This window comes from Melospiza georgiana, chromosome Z (assembly GCF_028018845.1).
Source record: "Melospiza georgiana isolate bMelGeo1 chromosome Z, bMelGeo1.pri, whole genome shotgun sequence".
NCBI classification, from domain to species: Eukaryota; Metazoa; Chordata; class Aves; order Passeriformes; family Passerellidae; genus Melospiza; species Melospiza georgiana.
In genome coordinates this window covers 82,800,608-82,827,472 of record NC_080465.1, presented here as the reverse complement: position 1 = coordinate 82,827,472, position 26,865 = coordinate 82,800,608, and the positions used below count along the sequence as shown (strand labels likewise).

The following is a 26,865-nucleotide window of genomic DNA, read 5'->3' as shown; positions in this document are numbered from 1 at the left end:
CCATGCTGGAATAGGGGCATGCAGCAGGAAGACAGAGGTGGGACCGTGGCCCAGGGCCTCGGCTGGAGCACCCTTACCCACGTGGTGGTCTTGGTGTTGTGGTCGATGAAGAAGGGGCGGCCGTTCGGGGCGATGCGCATCTCCCAGCCCGGGGGCAGGAAGCTCTGGGCCCCCTTGTGCTGGGGCTTGGGGGAGTTGTAGGGGGACGGCTGTGGGGACTGGGGGTTGGACAGGGTGTCCTTCACCGCCCTGCGCACCGGAGAGTCCTTCATGCCCTGTGGAGAGCAAACAGAACCATTGCACACACGGCACTCGGGGCTGCAAAACCAACCTGACCTGGCTTCACAGCAAATAGCTTTTCATTCCTCATGGCATTAATACCAGAATTAAATACTGGGACTGATTTACTACAACTTAATTACCTCTATCTGTGCCTTCTAACATGCCCAGTCCTTTGCTGTAAAGGACATGGCGTTCCGTGCCTTTCTCTGCAATAACAATGTCCCCAGTATTTACACCTGACTCTGCCTTCCTCTGCACTTGCCCTGGATGTGTCCACATTTCATTTTATCACGGAAATGACAAAAGCAGTGCTTTGTGCTTCAGGGGCAATACACCTCATTTACAAGAAAGCCTATAAGTGCAAGGCTGTGTGAGCCACAGCTCTCCAAACTCTTAAGCATGAAGAGGAAATCTGAAGAACTGGCTCTCTTCAGCACAGCCATGAGTAGCTGAGACAAGAGTTTGAACCACACTGCCACAAGTCAAACACGCACAGGCTTTGATTGCGTAGGGAGCCACTTCAGCTATTCCTTAGGCACGTGACAGGGAACATCAGTGGCCAGCATTTGGGAAGACGCTTAGGAGCGATGCAGGGAGGAGCGTGGGTCCGGGGGCGGCCGGGACTCACCTCGAGCGGCGCTGACAGGGTGACGGTGGGCGAGCTCAGGCTGCGGGGCCGCCGGATCTGCGGCTCGCTCAGGTGGTTGCTGCTGCTCGTGCCCGGCCCCACCATGCCGTCCTCGGCGAGCTGTGCGGAGCAAAGCCGGGTCACAAACGCCACAAACGCTGCCCACGCGCAGGACACGATAAAACTGATGGCATTGTTATCATCACTACTGTCCTGAACCAGATTTCCTTAAGGCCAAAAAAGGTATTTAATGTAATTCCACTGGAAGGGCCAAGAGCTTACAGCTCTATTAATGGCTCGAGCCAACTTTCACATTTAATCCAAAGAACACATTTGCCTCCTTTTAAGAGCCCTTCTGCACCTCTGCAAATTCCTTCTCTTGCAGCAATCACCTTAACCCTGTGCCTTGACATAATTAAAAGTAACCAAAAACATCCCAAATTATTGCAGCTTTTTATGACTCATCTGTATTGTCATGACAATGATTAGGATATTTCCTTTCAATTTCAGCTTTCTGGAAGCTGCTGCAGCTGAATGCCCCTCAGGCAAGCCAAGTGCTGGCTCCCAGGGAGCAGCAGGGTACCTGCATGATGGGCCGTGTCCACGTTGTGGTCCGGTTGTTGTGGTTGACGTAGTAGGTCCGGCCCTTGGCGTCCTTGCGCTCCTCCCAGCCTGAAGGCAAGCCCGGCGTGGTGTGCACGTAAGCCACAGAAGGCTGCTCAGGCAAGAAATCATTGAATTCTTATTTTATAATAGATAAAACAACTTTACATTTTAAACTCTTGCTTGTAAAAAGAAAAGCAACTTGTTAACTTACACTCTTCTTAATCACAACAACCATATGGAAAAATCCAGTTTCTGATTTAATTTAATTCAGGCTCTTTATCATGTGCCTTTGAATCAAATAATTTTTTTTCTCCCAAGAGATCTTTTGGGTCAGTTTGACACAGATTCATCAAAGAGACAAGTTTATATGCCCTCAAACATTCTATTTTGTTACACATAATGACAAAAAGCAACTTTATGTTTTAGTGAGTTTCCCTTAAAAGGCTGAAGTTTCTTCCTTTTATCAGGATGGATAAGTAAGAGTTAAATAACCACAGAGTCTAGATCTCCCAAGTCCTGCTCTCTTCATTACCCCAGGGTATCTTGATTCAGTTGCCAGAAACTACTGAGGGGTTAGAATGTTAATCATTTTGCTCTGTCACAAATGCTGCACTCAGGGCTTCTGTATCCCAAAGACACCAGATAAGCCCAAACTGAAGCCTCAAATTCAGCATGACAGAAACTTTTAGCAAAAGCTCCACAAGCTCCCTGTTCTAAGAGATGCATACAGGTAAGGGAAGAGTCACGTCCTGCTGCCCCACAGGAACTGTCCCTGTGTGTGGCTGACGTTCTCTCGTGTCCGTCCTGTCCCCAAAACACCCAAGCACGAGTTCATAGACACGAGCTAGGAACTGGAACCAAGGGGGATGAAAGACCTGCCTAATTCAGAGGCTGAGGCACTACAAGCTCTGGGCTTTTGCCATGAAACAAGGCAAAAGGCTCCTGCTGAAATCCAGGACACATTCTCTTCCTCCCCACTACATTCCTTGCTTCAGCAAGATAATGAACTTAATTCTTGCTCTTGCTTCATCTCTGCCAGACCTTTCCCAGAGCAGCTGCCACGGGCAGGGCAGGTGCTGTTTAAAAGCAGAGCACAGTTGACACAAGGAACTGGACAACTGTGGGGATAACGAAGAAAGGAAAGGAGAAAAGATACTGGATGGGTCAGGAAGCTGACATACTCCAATAGAGAAGAGAAAACAGAGGAAAACAGGTGAGAACCCAAGTGCAGACTCTCAGACTCATTCCCTTCTCTCTTGGAGAGCCAAGAGCTGTTTTACCCATGTTGGTTCCCAGAGCTGGCAGGCCATGAGGAGAACACATTGCCCCAGTGGTTGTCACTCAGTTACAACTCAGAGATGGGGAGAAGGACACTGCCTCTGGGCCTCAGCCTGGCTCCTGCTCCAAGGAGGGGGTTTGTAGGGATTCTGAAGGCAAAACCAAGGTGACCAGAGACTTTTACTGCTGACAGCTTGCTCATCTGCAAGCATCAGGTGCCCAAGGACCCAAGAGAATGCATCCTTTGAAGATAAAGGATTTAGACCATGAATCCTGTGTAAGTCCCAATTCCTCCACGGATCTGGGACTCTGGGTGTAAATGCTGAACAAAGTCGGGGGGGGGGGGGCATTAGATACTGCAGCATGGTGAGGTAAAACATCTTGGTATGGCAACACTAATGGTGAGTCAAAATATTAATATTTAGCTCTATAAAGTCTAATCAAGACAAGATGCTCTACCAAGGGAGTACCACTATCGTGCAAGTTCACCTAGCAAAATTAACTAACTACTAATGAGTCAGGCATTTTATTTAGACTTTGCTATTTGCAAGTGTGCTCCTCTGGTTCTAAAATTAAAAACCAGCGAATATAGACAATAGAATGATGCATCAACACCCAAAGTAAGATTTATTTATTTCCCAGATGCAAATAGCAATTTATAGCAATTATAGATTAAATTTCTTTCTCTGAAACACATTCTCTAGGAGGGCACTAATTCATAAAAGCCATTTATGATAGTTACTGTAAATGACTTCCGTCAAATAACTCACTTCAGACTGGCAGTTAATTAGGTTAAAGGTTCAACATATATAATTAGAATAAAGTTCAATATAGATTAAACCCACTTTCCTTGTATTACACTTTCAGCAAAGCATACCAAGAATTTTATGGAATGATCAAACTACAGTCTTGGACTGCTGCGAAACTGCTGGAAAATGAAACTGGCATTCAGTAAGACCATTAAGAGCTCTGTGCTATATCACTGTACCCCCAAGGCTCTCAAATTAAGACCAACTTTAAGAATTAAAATGAATTAGTCTGGAGGAGAGTCATGGGAAAACAAGAAGACACAAGATGCAAACACAGCTATATGTACAATGATTTGATGTCTCTAATCACTGCAGCTTCCAGTACCTAAAAGAATTAGCTATTGTAGCTTTCAGGAGCCCAAGGCATTTACTTAGTGCACAGCTTTGTCATAATTCAATGTCACATCCAAGTCCCTAAACCATGCCAGTATTTGAGTACAATTGCAGTGTTTTGAGAAATGTTGAGAAAATTTGGTACAAAAATATTGAAGTTTTCATTCAATAGCTGTATTTCATTCAACACATGGCTGCTTTTTTTTTTTTTCAAGTTCCTCATTGTACAAGACCTAAATGTCCCCCCATTTTATCCAGAGATAGTGCTTGATAAAGAGTTTTATTACCGTTGGCTCCTCTCCCCCTGTGACAGTTGAAGAACGAGCTCTCCTAGAGGGACCATTCTGCTGTTAAATGATAATTAAAGTTACACAGATTTACTGAAGAAGGTCACAGGTTACTGTCACATCTTTAGGAGCATTTGACACATTTGCCAAGAGACAGCAGTTAGATGGTAACAGCAAATCTGAAAGTCATCAGTCACTGGTTACCAAGCCAGAATCCCAGAGGAGCGCTGGATTTAGGAAGAACGCGTACTCAGTTGCCAGAAGAGGAACGAACATTAGCTCAGGAAGGATGAAATGTGGTTAAGCTCAGGTAAGGTGATGTTTAGGGCAATGCTCAGTGCTGCTGATTTGAAATGAGTGTCCCTCAAGAAGCAGGAGAAAGGCCCCTCTCTTTCTCCCCAGCCCACGCCCGGCCCCTGGCTTTAGCATGCTAAACACAGCAAGAAAGCAGCCCAGCAGCCCCTGTTCCCCCTGCAGCCAGGCACAGAGCTGCACTGGGACTGTGCCCAGAGCCAGGGACAGTCCCAGTGCTTCAGCTACACTAAATAGCTGCTACAGCCAAGAGGAAACCTCTGTGGTTTCTGGAAATGTTCTCCCAAGAGCAGCAGAGAGAACACGCGACAGACACACCAAACTTCTTTGTATGCACAGGTTTTCTATTTGCACATTCACATGGGACATATTTATAACTTTTAAAAATGAATAAAAAACTCTTGGAAGAAAAGTATAATCTTTTGAAAGATTCTTTTGCAATCTGACCAGTTTTATTCAAAAGCACATCTTGCACACTCCTATTTTAAGTGGTCTCTGTACCTACTGCTGAGAGGTGGCAGAGAGAAGAAATCTGCCACCTCTGCAACCCCTGCATGTGGGCTGTAGGAGAGGCACCACGTTCTGTCAGCTGGAGCACAGTGTGCATGGTTCTGATAGGAGAGAGAAGCTTTGTTTACAAAACATCTTTGTATCTTTTCGTGTTTGAACAATCTCCTTAAATAAACCTGCAGAAGTTGCCTCCTTTTCACTACAACCAGGCAAAACACCAATCCTTTAAGATTTTAGAGAGATTTATAGATTGCAAATAAAATCAATTTATGGGCCACAGAAATATGTCTGCTATCAGTCCTGTGGCTGCTCCAGTTCCAAGTAGAGCTGGCTCTCCTGTCCTCTCCTCCCTTGGAGGACTTTCTCCACTGAGTGCACACAGGAGTGCAGTAACCTAAATTTCCATGGTAAACAACTGAGGAGAGGGTGACTTGCTCAGTCTCCAAACATTTTCCTGTCTCAGGAATGTCCTCCTTTTTAAGCTCACATGAATTTGGTTTGGGACAATCAGATGTCCACCTGGTGCCTGACTAGAGCTGGCCCAAGGCAAGGTGTTATTCAGAATGAGAGAATCCACCCAAAAAGGAAGGAGCTCTGGCTTACCAGGGATAACTGGGACTGCTCAGCGACTGCGTCTGTCACACTGCAGGACCTCAGTCGTGAGGAAGGTTCTCTTTGCTGCAAGGAAAAAAACAGAAAGATGTCTCCACGTTAGGGTGTCTTAAAATAATGATGTTTATTCAGAAAATTCAGTAATTACAGGTACTAACCTCTGAGAGCTCAAAGTCTTAAAAATTAATTGATTTTAAAATTTATGGTATTTCTTAAAAAACAAAAAAATCTGTTTCAATCTTCCTCTTTGCTGCTAACTTTTGAATTGGTTGTGCCTTTCCCAAGACACATCCTTCGTGACTGTGAACTAGAAACAAACCCCCCCTAAAAAAGCAGACACACATCATGTCTGACACTACAATGTAATTCCTCCCCACCAGTCCAGCTGGGCACTCCAGGGCTGAGCAGCGTTTAGGAAAACACAGCACTGACATATCTGCAGTAAAACCAGTGGGTGCTACTAAAACTGCAGTTCTCAACACAAGCCCAAGTGCCTCTGCATGCAAATCCAGGAGAGCATCAAAGCTGTCACTGGCTGACCAACCTCCAGGTGACATTCCCATCAGGCAGAGACCAACTGCACTGGCTCTTTGGGAAAAATGCACCTAATCAAGATTCTGTTGGATGAGAACAGAGTATTTCTTATCTCTTGAACTGCAGAGGTACCTTGAGAGCATTGTACTAAGAATAAAAAATAAGAGTATGATGCTCTGTTTAATATTTACAACTATTTTTGTCATCAAAGAGACATAAAATATTCCCCCACTTGTACATGCGCTATCCTGATTTTTAATGGCATCTGACTAATAGATAACACAAATAGACAGACCATTTTTTTGGTTTTCCCTTTCCTCTAGAAATTCCTAGCTTGATACCCTGGATTCTCATCTATTTTGTTTCACTAAAGGTCTAACAGTATCAGAGTCTGAAGTTAAACTCACACAGAACTCTTGAAATCTGAACAGAGGAATTCTGTTGTCTCAGGCAGTTTGCTTGCTGGTGAAGCTGTTTTATGGAAGGTAATTTTAACTACATGCTCAGGTTTTCCTGAGCCCAGCAGTCACTCCCCATGCACAAAGTGATTCAGGTTATGCCAAAAAAATGCACATTTCTGCACTAGAGCTTTACAGATGACAAGTTACGCACAATCAAAGAGCCGAGTTGTTCCCCATTGGAATCAGGAGTGACCTGGAGTCTTCTGCTCAGCTCCTCAGACAGCTCCTGAGGACTGGTCCGGGACACCGGAGATGCAGGAGGAGGTGGCAGTGACAAGCTCAAGGAATCCCCACTGGCACTTGCCTCCTCTGAAATGGTTTCCCAAGGCTAACAAAAGAGAAGAAACTAACTTCAGATTTTATACAGACCAAGTCTTCTTTCCCTTTGCCTTCTGTGTGATCATCTCGCTGTGCCCAACACAAACAACAGCTTCTCTTCACCCTAAATCAAGGCACTACAGAAAGCTAAAGCACAGGGCAGCTAAAGCCAGTCCACTTCCCTTTTTTTTATCATTTATTCCAATGTTGTTTAGAGCAAATATGAAAGTGTTTCTATCAGTGTATGTAAGACAAGCAATTTGGAATGATAAATGTTTCTCCCAGCATTGACATGGGACTCAATGCTGCCCATAGGCCAGCAGGCAGCTGCAGCTGCACAGGAGCCTGGCAGTGTGCCTCTGGCTGCACTGTCTTTGTGCTGCTGGCATCTTCCCAAGCAATGTCCACAAACGCCGTGTAAAACCACGACTTTCTGTGCAGCTCACATGTGAGAAGCACAGCAGCTCAAAGTTTAGTCAGCTCCTCAAGCCCAAGGCTTGGGCTTACCTCAGGAATGTCTCCACTCTCCACAGGCTCTGGCTCCAAATCCTCGCTGATGTGGCGCCGAGAGCGGAAGCGCCTGTGAGCTGCCTCTTGGTTTATCTGTCTGATATTGTTATCTGACTCCGAGCCCACGTCGCTGCAGGGGGGGAACCCAGCATGGGAAGGAGCAAAGAGAGAACAAGGAAATAACCCAAGTTAAACTAAGCCCCCCATTTTGTCCACTGCCTTCAAAACCTTGGTAATGCTTTTGATTATAAAAATCATCATTCATGCATGTATCAAGCTTCATAATTAGGAGACTGTTTAATCTCTCAGTTGAAAGAAAATAAAACTGGGAGCACTTCACAAATATCACAGAACATCAGGTTGGGAAGGACCTCAGGGGTCATCTGGTTCAACCTCTGCTGGCAGGGAAACCATAGCCTAGACAAGATGACCCAGCACTCTGTGGAGCCCAACCATGAATGTGTCCAGTGCAAGGGCGATCCAGCACTTCCTTGGACATGGTTCAGCAGCGGCCTTGGCAGTGCAGGTTAAATACATGATCTCACTATAACTCCTAACACTGTCAGTTATTCACTCTGTAAAATGTAAGCTTGCCACAGCGTTCTAAAGCTAATCTTGAGAAGATATTGCCACAGAACTCTCTGACAGCACATCCTGGGAATGAAGCCTATTCACAGAGTAATAACCAGGATCTCCTCAAAGCCAATGTGTTCAACTTCATTTAAACTTAGTAGAGTTGACTTTTTTCCTTACCTCTTCAACAGTCTCTATAAACAAAGTAATTTCCTCCTGTCAAATTACTTACTGAAAAATTCCTTATCTGTCTCCTAATATTCTAGGGTGGTTTGTTAATGCATTGCCTTCCCTGGCATCCCAGAGCTCCTGGAATTTCCCAGAATACTCTGTGTCTCTGTGATCTGCTGGGGGCAAGCAAGGTCTCTTTCAGGCATAAACAAAGCACGCTTTCCTTTGTGCCTCGAGCCCCAGCCTGGCTCTCCATCCCCCCCCAGCTCCAGCTGCTTACATGAGGCTGGGCCGATGCCACTGGGTGCTCCTGTTGTTGTGGTTCACGTAGTAGGTTCTCCCCAGGTTGTCCACCTTCTCCTCCCAGCCAGGGGGCAGTGGAGGAGGCGGCAGCTCCTCCTGACGAGACGCGGCATCGCTGGAATCCACCACGTCCCAGCCGTGCTTAGGAAGGAAGGAAAAAAGACTCTGTGGTTACAGTGTGCACCTCATTTCAATGAGAAAAGAGCTAAATCCCCAGCGGTCTGTTGAAGAGGGATCTCCAAAGGTGGCTGGGTGGTGGCTTGGTGCCAAAGAGAACCAACTGCCAACTCTGTTTCCAGGGCTTTATCCTTCAAGTGCAGCTGAGTCTACAAGTTTTCTTGAATCCTTCCTTGAGGATTCAGCCTTACCTCAGAGTCATCCCTCTGATCACTATTTTCTTCCTCTTGGCCACCATTTTTGGGCATATACGCCATCTTCAGTCTCAAGAAACCCTTCACACGAGATTTGTGGCTACAAGACAAGGAGGTACACTGCATTTAAGAACACTTAAATAATTGCAAATAAAAAAATCATGAAGTAAGAAATGTTTTAAAGTCCTCAGATGTTTTAAAGGTCCTTCCTCTCACCTTCTTGGTCTGAGGAGGAAATCCTTAAATGTGTACGGCCTCTCCATGGTTGGGTCTTCAGTCTGTAAGAAGTGGAGAAAATAGCAAATTAATGGGCTTGCCCACAAGTCCAGCCATATAAAGAACATTCACACATCAGGCTGACAGATTACATCTCTGATTTCTACTGAATCCTAAGTTACCTAAAGCCTGGAATCTTGAAAACTTTCTATTCCTTGAGAATTTCAGCTTTCTTACCAAGTAAGTCACATCCTTCACATGTGCAAGCACACAGCTGCTGTGGGCACAGAACTAGGAATTTCAGATGCCAAGGGAAAAGGATGATGAATCCATGCACACACTTCCCCTGCTGATTGTCTGGGGAGCCTTACTCTAAGCTTAAAGCATGAGCTGTGTTACACTTGGCAGCCAAACCCCACACAGCCTCTCCTTTCACTGCCTGACCCAATGTCCGCTTTCTCTGGGAGAGACACGCTGCCCGTTTTGCTCAGAGATGGCAGATCTGAACAAGCTCACCGGGACACCGAGGCATGCAGGATTCTCACTGCTGCTCAGTGCTCAGCTGGAAGGGACGTGCTCCCAGTGAGGAATGTATTATTTACCCAAATTCTGTCCAGAGTAATTAGCTGGTATTGGAGAAAGGAGGACTTTGACAAACAAACCAGCAGGATGAGAATGCTGATTATTAATTTGTTAATAAATACATCCCAATGGCTCCTACCAAGGTAAGGAAGGATGAGTGCAGATGTACAGTGTGCTCCCACACCTTTCCAACAGGTAACTCTAGCCCTGGAACGGAGCAGAGCAGGCAGGGAAGTGTCTGCAAGGTCACAGCTACTGAAGGAAGGACTGCTCTGAGACACAGCAGCTTTGCCATGGAAAATGTCTGAGGGGCAAAGGACTCTTCCCACTGTCCCACGAGGGCTATTTACATCATGTCTGTACACAAGGATACATAAATGGAGATACCCACACAAGCCCAGGCCAAGCAACCCTGCACAGCACAGCTGGGATGACAACAGCTCCCATGAGAAGGGAGCCACGCATTTGTCACCACAAGGTGTTCCTGATCCTTCCCTTGTAGCCTTCCACTGTTACAGTTTATAACCCAACACGCTCCAGATCAACCATAACAGACACATCTAAATAAGCATCACAGTGCAAGTCATTACAAAGCAATTTTTCTCCTACAATAACATCCATCAATAGCAAGAAGTCAAAATTGGACACAAAAAGCCAGTTATGCTCAACTGACATGTTAAGATTAACATGTAGAACATTTAAAAAATATGAACTACATTCAGCTAATGTTAGTCATCCAAAACAGTATATAATATCAGAAGTGTTTGTACCAAGGCTAATGCAATCACCGTATATACATACACATATATATTTATTCTTATTTATAAATCTCTAGATAGAAGTTGCACTTAATTTAGCATCTAATTTTACAGCCCTTGCAGAATCCTGGCTGCTGGGGGGAAACCAGACAACTTTACCGATTTACAGAACCAGCTTTACTCTGAATTCCTCCATTAATTAAGAAACAGAAACAAACATTACTACCTTCAAACCAAACACCTTAAATGTCTATTGACAATAAAATGATTCAAACCCTGTGTCAAATTACTTTCAATTAATTGCTATTGAACTCTTACTATTGGCAAAGAATTCAATTGCAGCTAAAATAATGAACAGATGACATAGTTCTGGCAGCCTTTTGGCTTTTCATGCATTTGCTGAAGCAAAGCTGCTCACATGAAGCTGTTTTTGCACAGAAAGTGCATCCCTGTCCATGCACGGCTGATGCATCTCCCTGTCCCTGCACAGGTGAGGCTAGGTTGTCCACAACAGTTTATTTTAAGCTCTGCTGGGAGCACTTGCTTTAAGAGAAAGTACACAGCCCCAGGGGTTTCCAGAGATCTGGTGCTTACCGGGAGGTGACTGAGCGGCACATCCACCTGGCCCAGGAAGTCGTCTCGGGTCTGTCACACAAAAGTAAACTTACATCAGAAAAGCAAAAATAATAAATATCAATCTAGTCACAATGAGACAAAAATAAAGATGGCTGAGTACCATTATTTTAGGAAACCCTGGTTTCTACCCCAGGGTTTTTATTGTTGCCCATAATTTGTTGTTGTAATTGATTTATCTTAGCACAGTATTTCTCGTGACACTCCAAACAGGTTTCTGAGCCCACAGCACATGTGGTGGCGCTGACACATTCTGCTTGGGGGAACCATCAAACCAACCCAGAGCCCCCCCAAGCACTGAGGAGCCCCGGGTGGTTTCCTGTTGAAGGGGGACAGGTCCAAGCCTTCCTTCATGGACTGACAGTCCTAACACCTACCCACGGTGGGGGCACCTCAGCCAGCAGGGCGAATTCCAGCATTTGGGGCCCTGGCTCGAGGGACACTTGGGACTCACTGGGGCAGGAACTGTCACCATCAAGCAGTTGTGTTCTTCCAAACCCCCAGGGAAGGCAGCTTCTGTTCAGATACTGTTTGTGACACCAGATATCAGCCCCAGTGATTCCCAAATAACCTGCTGCCTATTTATAACCATGCAATGCACGGAATTCCAGGAAGTGCATGCTGCTGCTGCACAGCCAAGTTTACATATTTCTCATAGCAGAGCATTAAGTTTAATATTAAAATTCATATTTTATATGATAACCTCATAAGAATTCTGTTTCTACTACAAAGATAGGATGATGTTTTGTGATCCCCACAGAATGGACACATCCTCCTGTGCTGGATGCTATGGAACAACACAAAAAGCACTACGGAGACCATGGTTTTTCCAATTTTAACTAAAAAATAGGGAGTAGATTTTTCATTACAGAATTTTGACGGTTAATCTACTTCCTAGAAAATACTAGAAAAACCTGGTAGCATGCCCCATTTTTAGGAAATTAGCATGTTTTCCCCTTAACACTGGCAAATCCCAAGTACTTGCCACCTCCTGCTTCAGTACAGTCACTCCAGTAACAAGTACTCTGAAGAAAATACACATCTATTGCTACATCTCTTCTTGCAGCTTTTAGCTCAAGAAAAATACAACTCATGGATATAGGAAATGTTCAGGTAGGTTAGAAACAGCCTCAAAGAATCTGATCCAACAAAATATGCTTGTAGCTTACAGTGGAACTGGAAACCCCTCAGTCCCAGCCAGCTCTGTAAGCAGAATCACCTCCTCATCTAATTCTGCATGCATATGGTCACCTTTGCCAGAACTAGGGCTCTTGTAAAACTCAGTCTTTATGTAACACTTGACTGTACACATACATCTGTAAGAAAATGGGGGAGGCTACTATATTAATATTAGTATTCAGTACTTTTGTCTGTGAAAAGAATTTTCTCTTGCAAGCCTCCACAGCTCTAAAATTTAGGCATTCTCACTTTGGGGCTTCCTGCTTCCAGCAAAGGCACCTCATGAGCCACAGGAACTTTTTCCACGGCCTTCTTTTTCCATTTCTCATTATAATGATGCTGTTTGGGGTTTGCCCTTTTTTTTTCTATGTTCTCTGTATTCTTCACACATATATTTGTAACTCTGTCACCTATCATATTAGTAGCTAGATATCCCAGTACTTTTCCATAGCCTTTCCCTAAGCAGAAAGACAAAACAAATTCCAGAGCTCCAAGCCCTGGGAGGTACAAGGCTCCAGTACTATCTTGGTTCTTCCTGGGAATCAAGACTGAGAACAACCCTTCAAGATATATTTTCATGGACAAAGTACAACTAGTGCTGAAGAGGGGGCTCCAGACAAGGGGCTTAACTGGGGGGAAATTGCATCAGCACTTGTCCTCCTCCTAATTGGTGCTTTTTATCAAATATGCTAATTTCCTAAAACCTATAAAGATGTACTCACCCCTGGGGGTGTAGGCTTTTATGGAAATCTTTCCACAACTACTCCTGAAGGCCTTCAAATGAAGATTACCTCCTTAATGAAATTATTTCCAGGTTGGGAAAAAAGCAACGATAACAGTGTCCGTTTTGAGAAACTTTCTCTCACTTAAGTCCACAGAGCCATCCAAGGCACCAGCCTGCTCAGCTCTGTATCACAGTATCACACTGCTAACTCCTGCTCCAGTCTGATCCCCCCAGACAGTGAGTAATCCCTTCTCCACCACAAAGGTACAGGATGCAGATGCTCACCTTGAGTAGGACTTTCCCAGCCAGAAGGAGTGACCCCTCAAATGCCACTGCTCCCTCAGTATTGCTCCTGTCCCACCTGGAATGTGGCCTCTGTGTGGGCAGCAGGACAAGCACACACAGGCAGGGGTGGGGCAGGGCTCAGATGCTTTGTTAGAGTCTTACTGCAAAGCCCAAGTATAACAAAAGCTATCTCAAAATTTCCTAATTAGCCTTTAACGCTCAGAGCAATTTCACCAAGTTTCAGCATCCTCTGGTCCACCTGTTGGGTTGGTTTAGCACATTTGTTGTGGAACAGGAGAAAGTCAGACACTGTCCTATTTTCCAAGGAGCTCTCTTGAAATGAAAGGTCACTGCAGTGTTTTGGCAGACATAAACACCCCCCCTCCCTGTGCTCAGGAAACCCATATCTGTCCAACCACCTCGCTCATGCATGCATTGATCCTGCGGGAAAGCAGCACCAGGCTCACACACACCAGGCATGGCAGGTGTTCATTCTGTGCACTGAATTGTGAGGGACCCCTCACACCTGCACAGACACTGCAATGAAACCTGGTCATCACTGCATCCCAAGAACAGCCAACACCTCAGCTGTCCAGTGAAAGACAATGGGAAAAACCAAGGAAACACTTCATTAAGTGTAATCAGTAGTCAGTGACTGAAAAAGCTTCAGAAAAAACCAACAGAACTACTTATAAATTCTAACTTGTGCCAAAAAATTAGGCTGTAATTTGGTGCCTGTCCAAGTTGCAAGCCAGGAAGAAAAGCCTGGGATAAAATTGCAGTGCCCTAAACACCCTTAGTCTCCAAAGCAGCAGAGAAAGGAAAAGCATCTATTGATACTTCAGTTCAAACCAGAATGTTTAGCTGAGCCTCGGGATTGTATACATACACATCAGCTTTACTTGGAACCACACAAAAGTATGAACAAACGGTTGCATTGATGCTCATTTCAATCACTGAAGCTTGTTGTTTTCCAGAAGGGAAAGTGTCAATAATAACAGTTCAGCTGTTTGAGACTTGTTCATTTCAGCTCTAGAGTAAAAGGTAAATATCACCTCAGATGTGCACCCGTAAAGTAAAACAGACATTACAGCTGTTCCCATGGAACGCCCCTGTATGAAACCGTGATCACCTTGGCCTGGGAAGCAGCAAGAGCCACAAGCCACAGAGCCGTGGCTCACCCAAACTAAGCACTGGGCAGAGGCAGTGACAAGCTGTGAACAGAGGAACAGCCCCCCAAAGCCGCACTGCTGCCAGCCAGGGCTGAGGCTGGAGCACTGTGGGCACAGAGCTCTCAGAGGTGCTTTGCTTCCCTGGCCAGACACCAGGCTGGGAAATAACACTCCACCCACCTGCAGTTCCCTTGGCATTTTGAGATGATCAGATCAGGATGTTCCCAGCTTCCTGACCTGAAAATTGTAGCGTACTATTTCTGGGCACTGTTTAAAGAGATGCCACATTCCAACCTAGATATTGCTTAATTTCAGAGCAGGCAGACATGATCCCTACGGTAAATTTAACTGGTTTTTAGTGGCCTTAAAGTAAACCAGAGTTCACACCTTTCTCAGACCACAACCACGCTGTGCCGTGCTTCAGCACACAGGTATGTGCCTAAATTATTATCCAGGTGGAAACAAACCCTGCTGCGGTTCAGAGCCCATCTTCTCTTGACATTTATTCTAAATATATTACAGCCATGTTATTTCCAAACTTTTCGAATGGCTGCCGCCCTGGTGGGTGACATGGAACGTGATGAGAGTGGCTGTGAAGGGTGCTCATGGGAACACCGTGTGGAACGCCATGTGGAAGTGTGCCAGCAGGGGTTTGGTGGGAAAGAGGAGAGGGGGACAGGGAACCCAGCCCCTGGGGACACGGCAGCTGGCTTAAACCTGCTGATCCTGACAGCTACAGGCCAAAGGCACCGTGCAAGATGGGACAAAACCACTTGGCAAGGCCAAATCCCAGGCTCTCAAGAGGGCATTCTCACCTCCACTGAGCACTCAGCAGCCACTCTGGTACAACAGAAGTGAAAAATTAACCACGAAATAAGCCAATTTTCCTGATGTAGTACTTAAACCCAGCACTTGAGATGTGATGTGCCTTTGCCGCCAAGTCCTGGAAAACTGCTCCAGGAGTGGTCCAGACTGTCGGGTTCAGACAGCACCACATTTCCCAGCAAAAATACAAGAGTTGCACACAGCAACAGGAAAAATACAAGAGCAGAAACCACTGCTGCCTTCCCAGAGAGCTACAGGAAATCACCTGTCTCACCTGGAGAGAAAACTCTTCTGAACTGTACTTTTACCAAAGGCTTTAAAAATGAAAAGCACCCCAAAAAAACAAAGAGGATTTGTGTTCATTAAAGTATTGTTAATTATAAAAAAAAAAAAAAACAAAACAAAACCAAAAAAAACTAGCAGCAAACCACAATTTTATTAATTGAAACAAAGAGCATTTAACTGCTCTCAACTAACACCTTAAAGTATTAGTTAGTCGTCACAGATGTCTCTCTACACCTAAGGCTTATCAACTCCCTGATCTCATTCTCATGAATAAAGCTACAATGATATTTTTACGATATTCCTCTATCATTCGATTATATGATTACTAAAATTCTTAGCTGGACAGTTTCAGCAATCTTTTTCTTTCTTTCTGAACTGTCATAAAACTCTCTTAATTTATATAAACTCTCAGAAATTCTGCCACTTGCCACTGTCACCACTTCTTTCTTAAGGAAAATATTTTCAGCAGCACTTCCCAAGCATAACTAAAATTCCACCTTTCATTTGCTAATAATGGCAACTGACTATACTTTTGCAGTGGATCTCTGCAATCTGGCTCTGATATTTTCACTGATATATTCTTAATCAAGAATATTGCACTGTAACCACAGAAAAAAACCCTAATTGATGTGTGTGGGGGTGGTTTTCCTACTCCAAATCTGTAAGTGCAGGTAGAACAAACAACACAAGTGGCTTATTTCTTAAAAAATGATCTGTTATTCCTTCCCACCAGAGTAAACAAACACTGACTTTTCCCCCAGGCAGCTCAATACAACAGTGTCAGATTACACTTTCCCTGGTGCCTTCCCTCTCAGCTTTCATTTTACGGCCCAATTGCTGCCCCGGGGTGTCAGTGCCACGCACGGAGCACAGGGAAGGACAGAGCCTACATGAGGCTCCCAGGGTCACACACAGCCCTCGCTCTCCAGCCTGGGACACCACAGAACCAGGGAACACGCAGGCTGCTCCTGGGAGCCAAACCTGAGCTGAGATGAAGGAATTACGTTCTGAGCTGCAGTTTCCCAGATGAGGCAGTGGTGCTCCAGAATCAGCACAGCTGAGAGACAAATGTCTCCTTCCTGGCACACATAGTCAACCACAACTGGATCAGTTCTTAAACGGATTAAGCAAATCGCAAGACATAAGCACCAATTATTTAAATCCTGAATTATTTGTCTTGCACTGCCACTGCTTATTTAAACACAACAAAAACCCAAAAACCACTGGGCACCTCTGCCAAGATCTGGCATACTCCTGAAACCCAGTAACAGCCAAGAAAACTGTGGAAAATGTCGGGGAAAAAAAAACAAGTTAAGCCTTATCTGTTCATGACAGGAAAATGGCTTCCTACTGAGCTGCTCACGGTGACACACAGGAGGGCTGCAAACAGGAGCTGCTCCTGCTCTCAGCTACCAAAGACTCTCTACCTGCGATGGGCAGAGCAAATGCTGCTATCACCATGGCTACACTACCAAGAGCCTCTGGAAACATGGGAATCCATTCCTCCTTAGACACTTAAAACAGGCCTGAGCTTTGAGAGGATGTGGAAAATGTACAATTGCATTAGAACAGCCTCTGTCCTATGTTCCGTAAGAAATGAAGGCATTACTGAAAAAAAACCTCTCAGAACAAAAATGAAACAATCTTCTTATGAAGCTTCATCATAACTCCCCAAGAAAGAACAGTGAGGCACAATAGAATGGGCTCAAATTACCAGTGCCATAGTCCGTAAGCACCACTAACTTCTAAACATTGTGCACAATAATCTGCTCTGTGGAGTAACAGAAAAGCCTGCTGTCTGCAATCCATCTAACTCCCAGAGCTGCGGCAAGGGCAGGAGCAAGCGCAGAGCCTGGACCCTGCTGCCGTGGCCAGAGCAGTTCGTGTCTCTGAAGGCACACGTGAGCAGGTGCCGCCTCGGCAGCTCATGCTCAGAGCCGTGCCCAGCAAAGCCAACCTTCCCCTGCCCACACCACGCACACTCTGCCGCCACAGGAGAAGGGCACTGTGCCAAGAACGCTTTTCCAAAGAACTCTGGCTGAAACGCTTTGCTCAGAGCCCTCAAGCCACCTTCCTTACCGGAATTTCAGAGCCAGAAAATCATGGAAGTATTTCTCACACCAAGTTTGGGAAACATTGCTCTTCAAAAGAGCAAAGAAAGGTGTTTTATGAAGCAGCAGCAAATACATAGAGTACATGCAAAGCTGTGGCACACCACGTGTAACACAAACACCTGCATGCCTTTGATAGCTGAGGATTCAAAAGGTACAGAATTTCAAAAACAATGGCCTTCCAGCTGAGAAACTGTAGATGTGAGGCCAGCTTGGTAAAGCCAGCAAGTGAAACAAAGACAAGTTTACAGCAGGAAGATTGTTGCAAGGAAGAGGTCTGTGGCTTTCCAAAGCACCGACAGCTGCCTTTTACTGCTTGGAACTTGCACAGGCTCCCCCAAACGCTCTGGTGGCACTGCTGCTGCCTGGGGAGGGTGCCCAGAGCACACTGCAGCAGCCCTGACACCCAGGGACTCCCAGCAGCAGCATTCCCAGAGGGAGGGGCACCTGGGACCTGCTCCTGCGGAGCCTGGCAAGCAGGCAAGGGAGGCTGGGGAAGCTCTGCTATGCTGTCCAGCACTGAGTAGAGCAAAACCAGTATAATTAGCTGGCAAATAGTTCATTAATGCTGTCTTGCTGCAGACACCAGGAACCATGCAAACAACAGACCTCTTACTGTCTCCACTGCCATTTCTTCTCTGCATTAATCTACTTATCCACTTATTCTACCTTTTTCCTTCTGCTCAGAGAAATGTCCTACTTTCTTTTTCTCATCAACAGCAGTTCAGATTTTTGGATATATTCAGACTTTTGGATTCCACTATATATCTGTCATGACCAATTTTTCTGTATAAGTGCTTTCTTGGCAGAAAGCAGTTAAGCAATACAACCCTCAGAAAAGCCAAGTACTGTTAGAGTAGAAATGCTCTCCTGTGCTAGGGGGATTTATATTCCCCCTAAAGCTATTCCAGTGCTTCTAATATATCCTGAAGAACTGCAGCAACTGAGATCGGAAGGGCCTGAGATGCAGAATGTATCCAGTCCTGCAAGCATGCTGGAAGATGAGCAGCAGGATAGCTGGCTTTAACAGGAAGGTTAAAATGGCCACCTTTTAAAACACTTTCACCTCCTCCTGCAACTTGAAGGCAGCTGAGAAAGAAAAAAGATGTTCAGACTGTGACTTCTGTGGGAATTGAACAGAGACAAAACTGATCCTCTCCCAGAATCTGTAAAAATGGAACTGCTGTTTAAATAAACAGCTTGAAAAACAGAGGGATTTGGGGAGCATCACTTCCAGAGGCATAAGGTGTACATATTCTGCACAGACATGCTGAGTAAGCAAAACTGTGCACTTTGGAAATTTTCTAAATAATTATTCTTCTCTGTGCATCTCTTCTATGATTCTGGTCAAATTTACTGGCATTTTTCATACAAATTAGAATAATTCTCAACTCAAGAACTCTGCAGCAAAGAACTGGTCTTGAAGAACAATGAAATTTTAGTCATCCATCGCAGTGACGTAACATCCTTCATTACTGAGCACTATTCCTGAATACACACACTGCTCATTGCAAAGCAGCACTAAAATAATACAAAATTACTCATGGCAAAGCAAAAGTCCCCAGCAGAGACACTCATTTCTGCCATTCCACCCTCCCCTTATCCACACCAGGCACTGGGCCATCAGCCACTCCCAACAGTTCGGAGCAGCCTCAAATGCCTGCAACAATCCCCACTGTAACCCGAGCGCGACAACCCAAGCTCACGGGACCAGGGACAGTTTGGAACCAAACGTTTGTCTGACCCCTCCAGAACCCCCAGTAAACCCTTGTGGGCACACCAGCTCACACCCACACAAGCTGTGATTGCCCTGTGGGCACACCAGCTCACACCCACACAAGCTGTGATTCCCCTGCCAGTAAACGCTTGTGGGCACACCAGCTCACACCCACACAAGCTGTGACTCCCCTGTGGGCACACCAGCTCACACCCACAAGCTGTGATTGCCCTGTGGGCACACCAGCTCACACCCACACAAGCTGTGACTCCCCTGTGGGCACACCAGCTCACAATCCCACAAGCTGTGACTCCCCTGTGGGCACACCAGCTCACACCCACAAGCTGTGATTGCCCTGTGGGCACACCAGCTCACACCCACACAAGCTGTGACTCCCCTGTGGGCACACCAGCTCACACCCACACAAGCTGTGACTCCCCTGTGGGCACACCAGCTCACAATCCCACAAGCTGTGACTCCCCTGTGGGCACACCAGCTCACACCCACAAGCTGTGATTGCCCTGTGGGCACACCAGCTCACACCCACACAAGCTGTGACTCCCCTGTGGGCACACCAGCTCACACCCACACAAGCTGTGACTCCCCTGTGGGCACACCAGCTCACACCCACAAGCTGTGACTCCCCTGTGGGCACACCAGCTCACACCCACACAAGCTGTGATTGCCCTGTGGGCACACCAGCTCACACCCACACAAGCTGTGATTGCCCTGTGGGCACACCAGCTCACACCCACACAAGCTGTGACTCCCCTGCCAGTAAACCCTTGTGGGCACACCAGCTCACACCCACACAAGCTGTGACTCCCCTGTGGGCACACCAGCTCACACTCCCACAAGCTGTGATTGCCCTGTGGGCACACCAGCTCACACCCACACAAGCTGTGATTGCCCTGCCAGTGTGGTGGCTGTGTCCAGCTCACACAGTTACTGCTCCCTGTGTGCCCAGCTGAACTCCCTCTCTCTGGGGAAACTGAGGGTGCACATCTTTACCAGCAACAGTCCAGAAAACTGCAGTTTAAGTTCACCTCAGTAATCATGTAGGATCGGGCCTTTGTTTAAAAATGACATCCCAGGACTGCAGCAGTGCTGTGAAAGCTCTGCTCTCCCCAAGAGTGTCTGAGTGCCCTACAGACTGCCAGGGATGAGCAGAGCAGCAGCCCCAGCCAGCACCTTGGTGCAGCCCTGTTACATCAGGAGCATCACCAGCCTTTTCTGGATCATGATGCAGTGCTTTAGCTATGTGGGCTGAGGTTAAACAACAGAGAAGCCGTGGCAGGGAAATCAAAGTCATGAAAGGCTCTGCAGGCAGGGAAATGAGATTGCTGGAATGGAATCAGGGAAAGCACGCTGACATTTATTCAGCCTGAATTTTCCAAAGGTACTAAGTACGTTCTTTCAACTGGCTGATCCCAGCAGCACTTACACTCAAGAAGGCATTAGGCCTGGCAATATGTGACATCATATTTTTGCTTTAATGATTTTCCTAATGTTATGGAAAAAAGCAAGATCCACTGTAAGAGTTCTAAGGCCACTTTTCTGTGACACAAGACTTCTACTAGGTAATAATCAGAATCCTGAGGGGAAACATGGCTGTGTACTGACCAGAGGGAACAGTAAGGTACTTCATGCTTAGGCCACTGACATGCTTATTAGTGGACATTAACTACTCCTAACTTCTGCAAATTAATAATCATTTACACCTACACATGTCCAAGTACTTTTTCCTTGCTCAGACCAAGAACCTTCACACATGCTTGATTTTCAAGCAACACATTTGTTTGTAACAGAAAGGAGAGCCAAGATGATATTGACTTGTTCATGGGGATTGGTCACTAATATTTACTGCCAGATTTTTTATGGTGGATAATTTAAATTGCAGTCAGTTGAAAACCCAGTGGGTAGCTGGTAATATGAACTCTCTGGGTGAAATTTCAAGAACACAGAAAAAAGCTTGAAAAGTTTGTTCCACGCTTTATTTTTTATTTTATTTTGTTTGTATTCTGGAATTCTGCACAATGATTTGATTAGAGCAAAAACCAGAAAAGCCAGAACTCCAGCACTACTGGCTGCAAAAGTCTGGTCAGAACAGCCAATCCGCATTAAATTTAGGAGCAGAACAAAAGGCAAGGAAGAGTTCTGGCCAGCTCCAAGCTCCCAGGAAGCCTCTGCAGGAGCCTGCCTGTGCTGGGAAGGGAACACACGGTGCCAACTCCCACATCAGCTCCGTGGAGAACGGAGCTGGCCCTGCCAGCCGGCGGCTCCGCATTCTTCCCTCCCTCCCTCCCCTTCCCGGATCTGTTCTGGCTGCACCTGGCACAAGGAGCCCAAGGGATGTCACCTGCCCAACCAGGCCCTCTGGAACCCAGTGCTGGGACACAAACAGTGCCCAGCACAGCCAGCTCGGCACCTGGGGGCACGAGGAACCCACAGCTCCGGCTGCCATCTCCTCCCAACCTTCCCGAGCAGGGCCAGGCAACAGCACCGAGACATTTCACAGGGATCGGGTCCCACCCTGGGATAAAGGTGCACCCACTCGGGTCCCACCCTGGGATAAAGGTGCACCCACTCAGGTCCTACACTGGGATAAAGGTGCACCCACTCGGGTCCCACCCTGGGATAAAGGTGCACCCACTCAGGTCCTACCCTGGGATAAAGGTGCACCCACTCATGTCCTACACTGGGATAAAGGTGCACCCACTCGGGTCCTACACTGGGATAAAGGTGCACCCACTCGGGTCCTACAGTGGGATAAAGGTGCACCCACTCGGGTCCCACCCTGGGATAAAGGTGCACCCACTCGGGTCCCACCCTGGGATAAAGGTGCACCCACTCGGGTCCTACCCTGGGATAAAGGTGCACCCACTCAGGTCCTACCCTGGGATAAAGGTGCACCCACTCGGGTCCCACCCTGGGATAAAGGTGCACCCACTCGGGTCCCACCCTGGGATAAAGGTGCACCCACTCGGGTCCTACCCTGGGATAAAGGTGCACCCACTCGGGTCCTACAGTGGGATAAAGGTGCACCCACTCAGGTCCTACAGTGGGATAAAGGTGCACCCACTCAGGTCCTACCCTGGGATAAAGGTGCACCCACTCGGGTCCTACAGTGGGATAAAGGTGCACCCACTCATGTCCTACAGTGGGATAAAGGTGCACCCACTCGGGTCCCACCCTGGGATAAAGGTGCACCCACTCGGGTCCCACCCTGGGATAAAGGTGCACCCACTCAGGTCCTACAGTGGGATAAAGGAGCACCCACTCAGGTCCTACACTGGGATAAAGGTGCATCCACTCAATAGGAAAGGAAAGTATTTCACATTCTTACGTACAGGCTGGCCGAAGTTGGGCAGTTGGCTAATTACACTGAATTCACAGGATCTACAAGCTTAGACAGGGACAGCAACCAAAGCCCTTCTCTCAAAACTCTTCTCTCCCTCCTCTTTTTAACTGAACCTTCGTGAAGGGACAACAAAATACCCAAACCCCAGCACAATGCAATGTTAATTCCCTGAGGAAAAAACACTGTGAGGCTTACTGGGGGGATGGCAAGAGCAAGAGTAGATTGATTTCAGTTCCCTCACTAAATATAAAGCAGGTAAGGTTTGCTTTCCTGTAAGACATTTGCACTGGGGTGCTGCTGCAAGGCCAAAAAGATATTAAAAAATGGTGACGTCAGACCAAAACAAATCTGTTAAGACCAGTTCCCACAGTGCAATGTTTCCTGGAAGGTTTTCCCTACTCAGCCAGTGTGCCATTCCCCACATCTGCAAACAACAATAGAAAATTGTATTTCACTTGCTCTGTTAAGATCAGGTATTTTTACACAGTAAATTAAAAACATGTAATAGACCTCAAATAATGTCACCGCAAATTAACTGATTACTGAAAACTTCTTTTTCATACTTCATGTGTTACTAAACCCCTTCAGAAATTGCTGGAATCCAGCCTCACCTCAGAGACAAGGCAACTGCTCAAAAATGGAAATAGAATTTATTTCATTATGCAATTTTTATGCACAGAGCTGACTCACAAAAGTATACTTAGGCCCCGGATAACATCCAAGCTAATAACTAATTATGTTTTAAATTACATGCAGGTTAATTCCTAATATTTCTCATTTTACCTGCTCTTTTTTAATGCTGTAGGTATGACAGCACATGACTCACTGGTGAGCAAAAAGGGCAGAAACAAGAAGAGACTGTGATTGCTTCTGTCTCTTACCATGCGTCTATTGATACAGAGTCAGCATCAGATTTATTTTCTAAAATAAATCCCAGGTTGAAAGGGAAGCTGCAGCTTCCCACCAAAGCACTGACAGCTCTGGACTCACACCACAGCACAAAGTGCAATTTTCATCTTATTTGAACAACTCATTCCTTTGCCTTCAGCTCTGGAAGCTTCTCCCATACATCCTTTTAATTTTTTCATTCCTTTCAGAGACAAAAACCTGGCTGGTCATAATGCCAGTTTATTTTATTTTTCTGTACATAACTGCTGACATTTGGAAGCTCCCAATGTCATCCTGGTATTCACTCTGGACTTCAGATGAAGACATTACATACAGTAATCTATTTTACAATGACACTTAACCTGGAAACTAACTAAACAGGACAGATTTGGCTTTGGAATAGCTGCTGAACTAAAAACTTCAGTTCGTGTGCCAAACTTCTGTTCTGTATATGTGTACAAAACATGCACATTCTGAAACTCATCATTACTTGACAGCTTTTCTCAAATAGAAAACCAGCTGAAGAGCACAAAAAGCAATCAACACTCTCTGTTTTCTTATCTGTAATTTTCTGTGGCCAGATCTGCAGCAAGGCAGCTCTGGCTGGCACCTGCAGCGTTAAACCCGTGTCAGCATTTCCATTATAAATTCTCCACTTTAGAGACTGCTGTGTACCCAAACTCACATACAGATTTTTCCATGCAGGAGCAAGGAGTTTATTACTGCTATTTTAAAAAGTGATACTATTTCCATCTCTGCTACTCCAAGTTTTATTCTGGTTTCTTCACAGAGAAGTACCAACAGATACAGTTTTCAAGGAGAAAAAGAAAAATGCCTGACACAAAATTCAGAATCCCAGGGAGCTCTGGGAATGCGGAGGGATGAGGTAAAAAGACAGCACTGCCAATTCTTGACTCTGAAAACTTGACTAAAAGTTACAGATGGGTTTCTTAATTCTGCAAGCTAATTTACACTACTTGCCATGAATTATCTGTCTCCCACCCAGAGAGGGAGAAGAAAAAAGGTAGAATTTATTCAGGTCCTCAGTACTTGCTGCCTTGAAAACCAGCTCCTGCTCTGCCCAGGTCTGAGTGTGCCCACCTGCCCCCTCCCCAACGGCCAGAGGGCTCCAGAACAGGCCTGCAAGCTGATGGACACCAAAATCAAGAAGGGTGATTTCGGGTTGAGAAGAACTGATTTTGTCCTTAACAGATACCCAAGGAATGGAACTCATCATCCTCTACCTGCAGCTGTCAACAAGGTCCTTATCTGCAGAGAGCAGAGGCTTTCCAGATGGCCATCTGCACTCCTTGCAGAGCAAGTGGAGAGCCGGGAAATTCACTGCACTATTCATTTGAACCATTTAAACCTCCAGCTATGGCCACATGAATTATTTCCTAGAAATGCCTGTTAGGGGTCCAGGTAGCAATCCCTGAAGCAGGAGCAATATTTATTTTAAAATGATTTCGAAGAACGGAGAGGAAGAGCTGAGCTGTGAGAAATGCAGGCTGGCCAAACCCAGAGGTGCCGCTTCTGTTTGTTTACTGAATGTAATTCAGTCCTACTCCTGCAACACTTTGTTAGGGCACGCTGGTTTTTGCTCACAAAGATGCCTTTGTCAGCTCTCTCCAGCAGTTGTCCAATACATTTTTGAAGTGTTTCCCACAAATCCAGCTCTGCACTCACAGCTCCCAATGATAAACAACAGCAGTATGTGGGATATGCACAGTGCACAGACATTCTATTGCACGGCATATAAAATATCACAGCAGGCAAAAGAATTTGCAACAAGGCTTCCAAATAAAATTTTTCACAGCTTGACATGAGCGTAGCCTTTACTTAATATTTTACCCTGTCTGGTAATGAAAGACATCCTGCCTGCCCCAAAGCACTTGTCTAAAAGAGCAGATATTTGAAAGGTCACTCAGAGCAGCAGGACTGCAGACGCCCGCTCGGATGTTTGCTCTGAGATAAATCAGGCTGCAGCAGCTGCTGCTCCCAGCCCCGGCCCAGGCCCTATATCAATCACATCCACATAAACTTCTTGCACTGGGACACACCACAATTATTTTTCTTTCACACTATCAACTATAAACCATGGCAACCTCTCCCCTCAGCTCAAGAGATCAGGTATTTCAGGCACTCCCTTACTCACTTCATAGATCTTTCAAACAAACTTCTGTGGGACAGATTAAAAATGGCACCTTAACAAGTAATGTTCTGTGGTCAAAAAATGCAACTAAACTTGCACCAAAACGCTTCCAATCCCCCACACTTCCCATGGCATCCTGCCCAGTCCATCACCTCTACCCACAGTATTTCTGGATTTGCTACAAGGATAAGAAACACCCCAAAAATGTTTAAGTTTCAGTTAGCTCTTTTCCTTTGAGAGTGTCTGCCCTGCAGGACGCAGTGCCACATGGGCTGGGCACCTCTGTGCCTGCCATGCTGCACAGCTGCCTCAATCCATTCCTCACGGTCACTCAAACCAAGAGCACAGAGGAACAAATTTCCTCATTCTCCTCTGGGAACACTGAAGCACGTCCTTGGGATGGGAATTGTTACTACAAGGGGGATGAAAGCAGGACTTTGAGGGGAGATGCTTTAGGAAAATAAGAACTGCTGCACAGACCCCAGGGCACATCTCTGCAAACCTCTGCTGCCTCTGTGCTGGGTCTGACACCCCACAACTACTTACAGAACTGGCCGTAGTGGGTCTCCATGAATGGCTGATCTGAGAAAGGAGCAAGGGATAATAAAGAGGAAAGGAAAATCAGACATACTTTTTTTCTGCTCCCTTTCATGTCTTGGAACCAAACGTGTACCAGGAAGGGATTTCTTTCTATTTTACGCTTTCAAGAGCTCCCAGAAAGAAGGCTGGCAAAACACGGCATCCAAAAGCCTTTCCATGGGAAAGCTGCAGAGTCAGCCCTGGCCTTGCTGCAGGGAGCAGCTGTCCCTGTGCTGCATTTCAGTGCCTGAGAGCACAGGAGCCATGGAGCCTGAAATCTCCTCAGAGCCCGTGCCACAGCTGGAGCCAGAGCTCGCTCTGCTAAATACAGCATCCCCGAGCTGGGAACTCGAGTGGGCCGTGTTGGATTGCACAGCAAAGCAATTTAAGCAAATGACTAATCCAAACCCTTCAGTTTCGTTCCTACTTTGGGCTTTGAAAAAGTGGCTGAAAAACATCGACCATCAATCCTCACCTGCTGTAACAAAGCAAACCCAGAA

General features: G+C 46.1%; 1 protein-coding gene across 7 annotated transcripts in view; it reads right to left on the bottom strand.

The window, feature by feature from the left end:
* The window catches only part of NEDD4L (NEDD4 like E3 ubiquitin protein ligase), a 78,122-nt gene that overhangs the window by 14,639 nt on the left and 36,618 nt on the right, over positions 1-26,865 (bottom strand). For all 7 annotated transcript variants that reach the window (XM_058043233.1, XM_058043234.1, XM_058043236.1 and 4 more), the window contains 10 exons: positions 11,049-11,099; positions 9,115-9,176; positions 8,896-8,998; positions 8,505-8,668; positions 7,478-7,610; positions 6,804-6,980; positions 5,649-5,723; positions 1,494-1,625; positions 911-1,030; positions 78-275 (listed from right to left, as the gene is read on the bottom strand). In XM_058043233.1, coding sequence (XP_057899216.1) covers positions 78-275; positions 911-1,030; positions 1,494-1,625; positions 5,649-5,723; positions 6,804-6,980; positions 7,478-7,610; positions 8,505-8,668; positions 8,896-8,998; positions 9,115-9,176; positions 11,049-11,099 — 1,215 coding nt within the window. The remainder of the gene's footprint in view (positions 1-77; positions 276-910; positions 1,031-1,493; positions 1,626-5,648; positions 5,724-6,803; positions 6,981-7,477; positions 7,611-8,504; positions 8,669-8,895; positions 8,999-9,114; positions 9,177-11,048; positions 11,100-26,865) is intronic.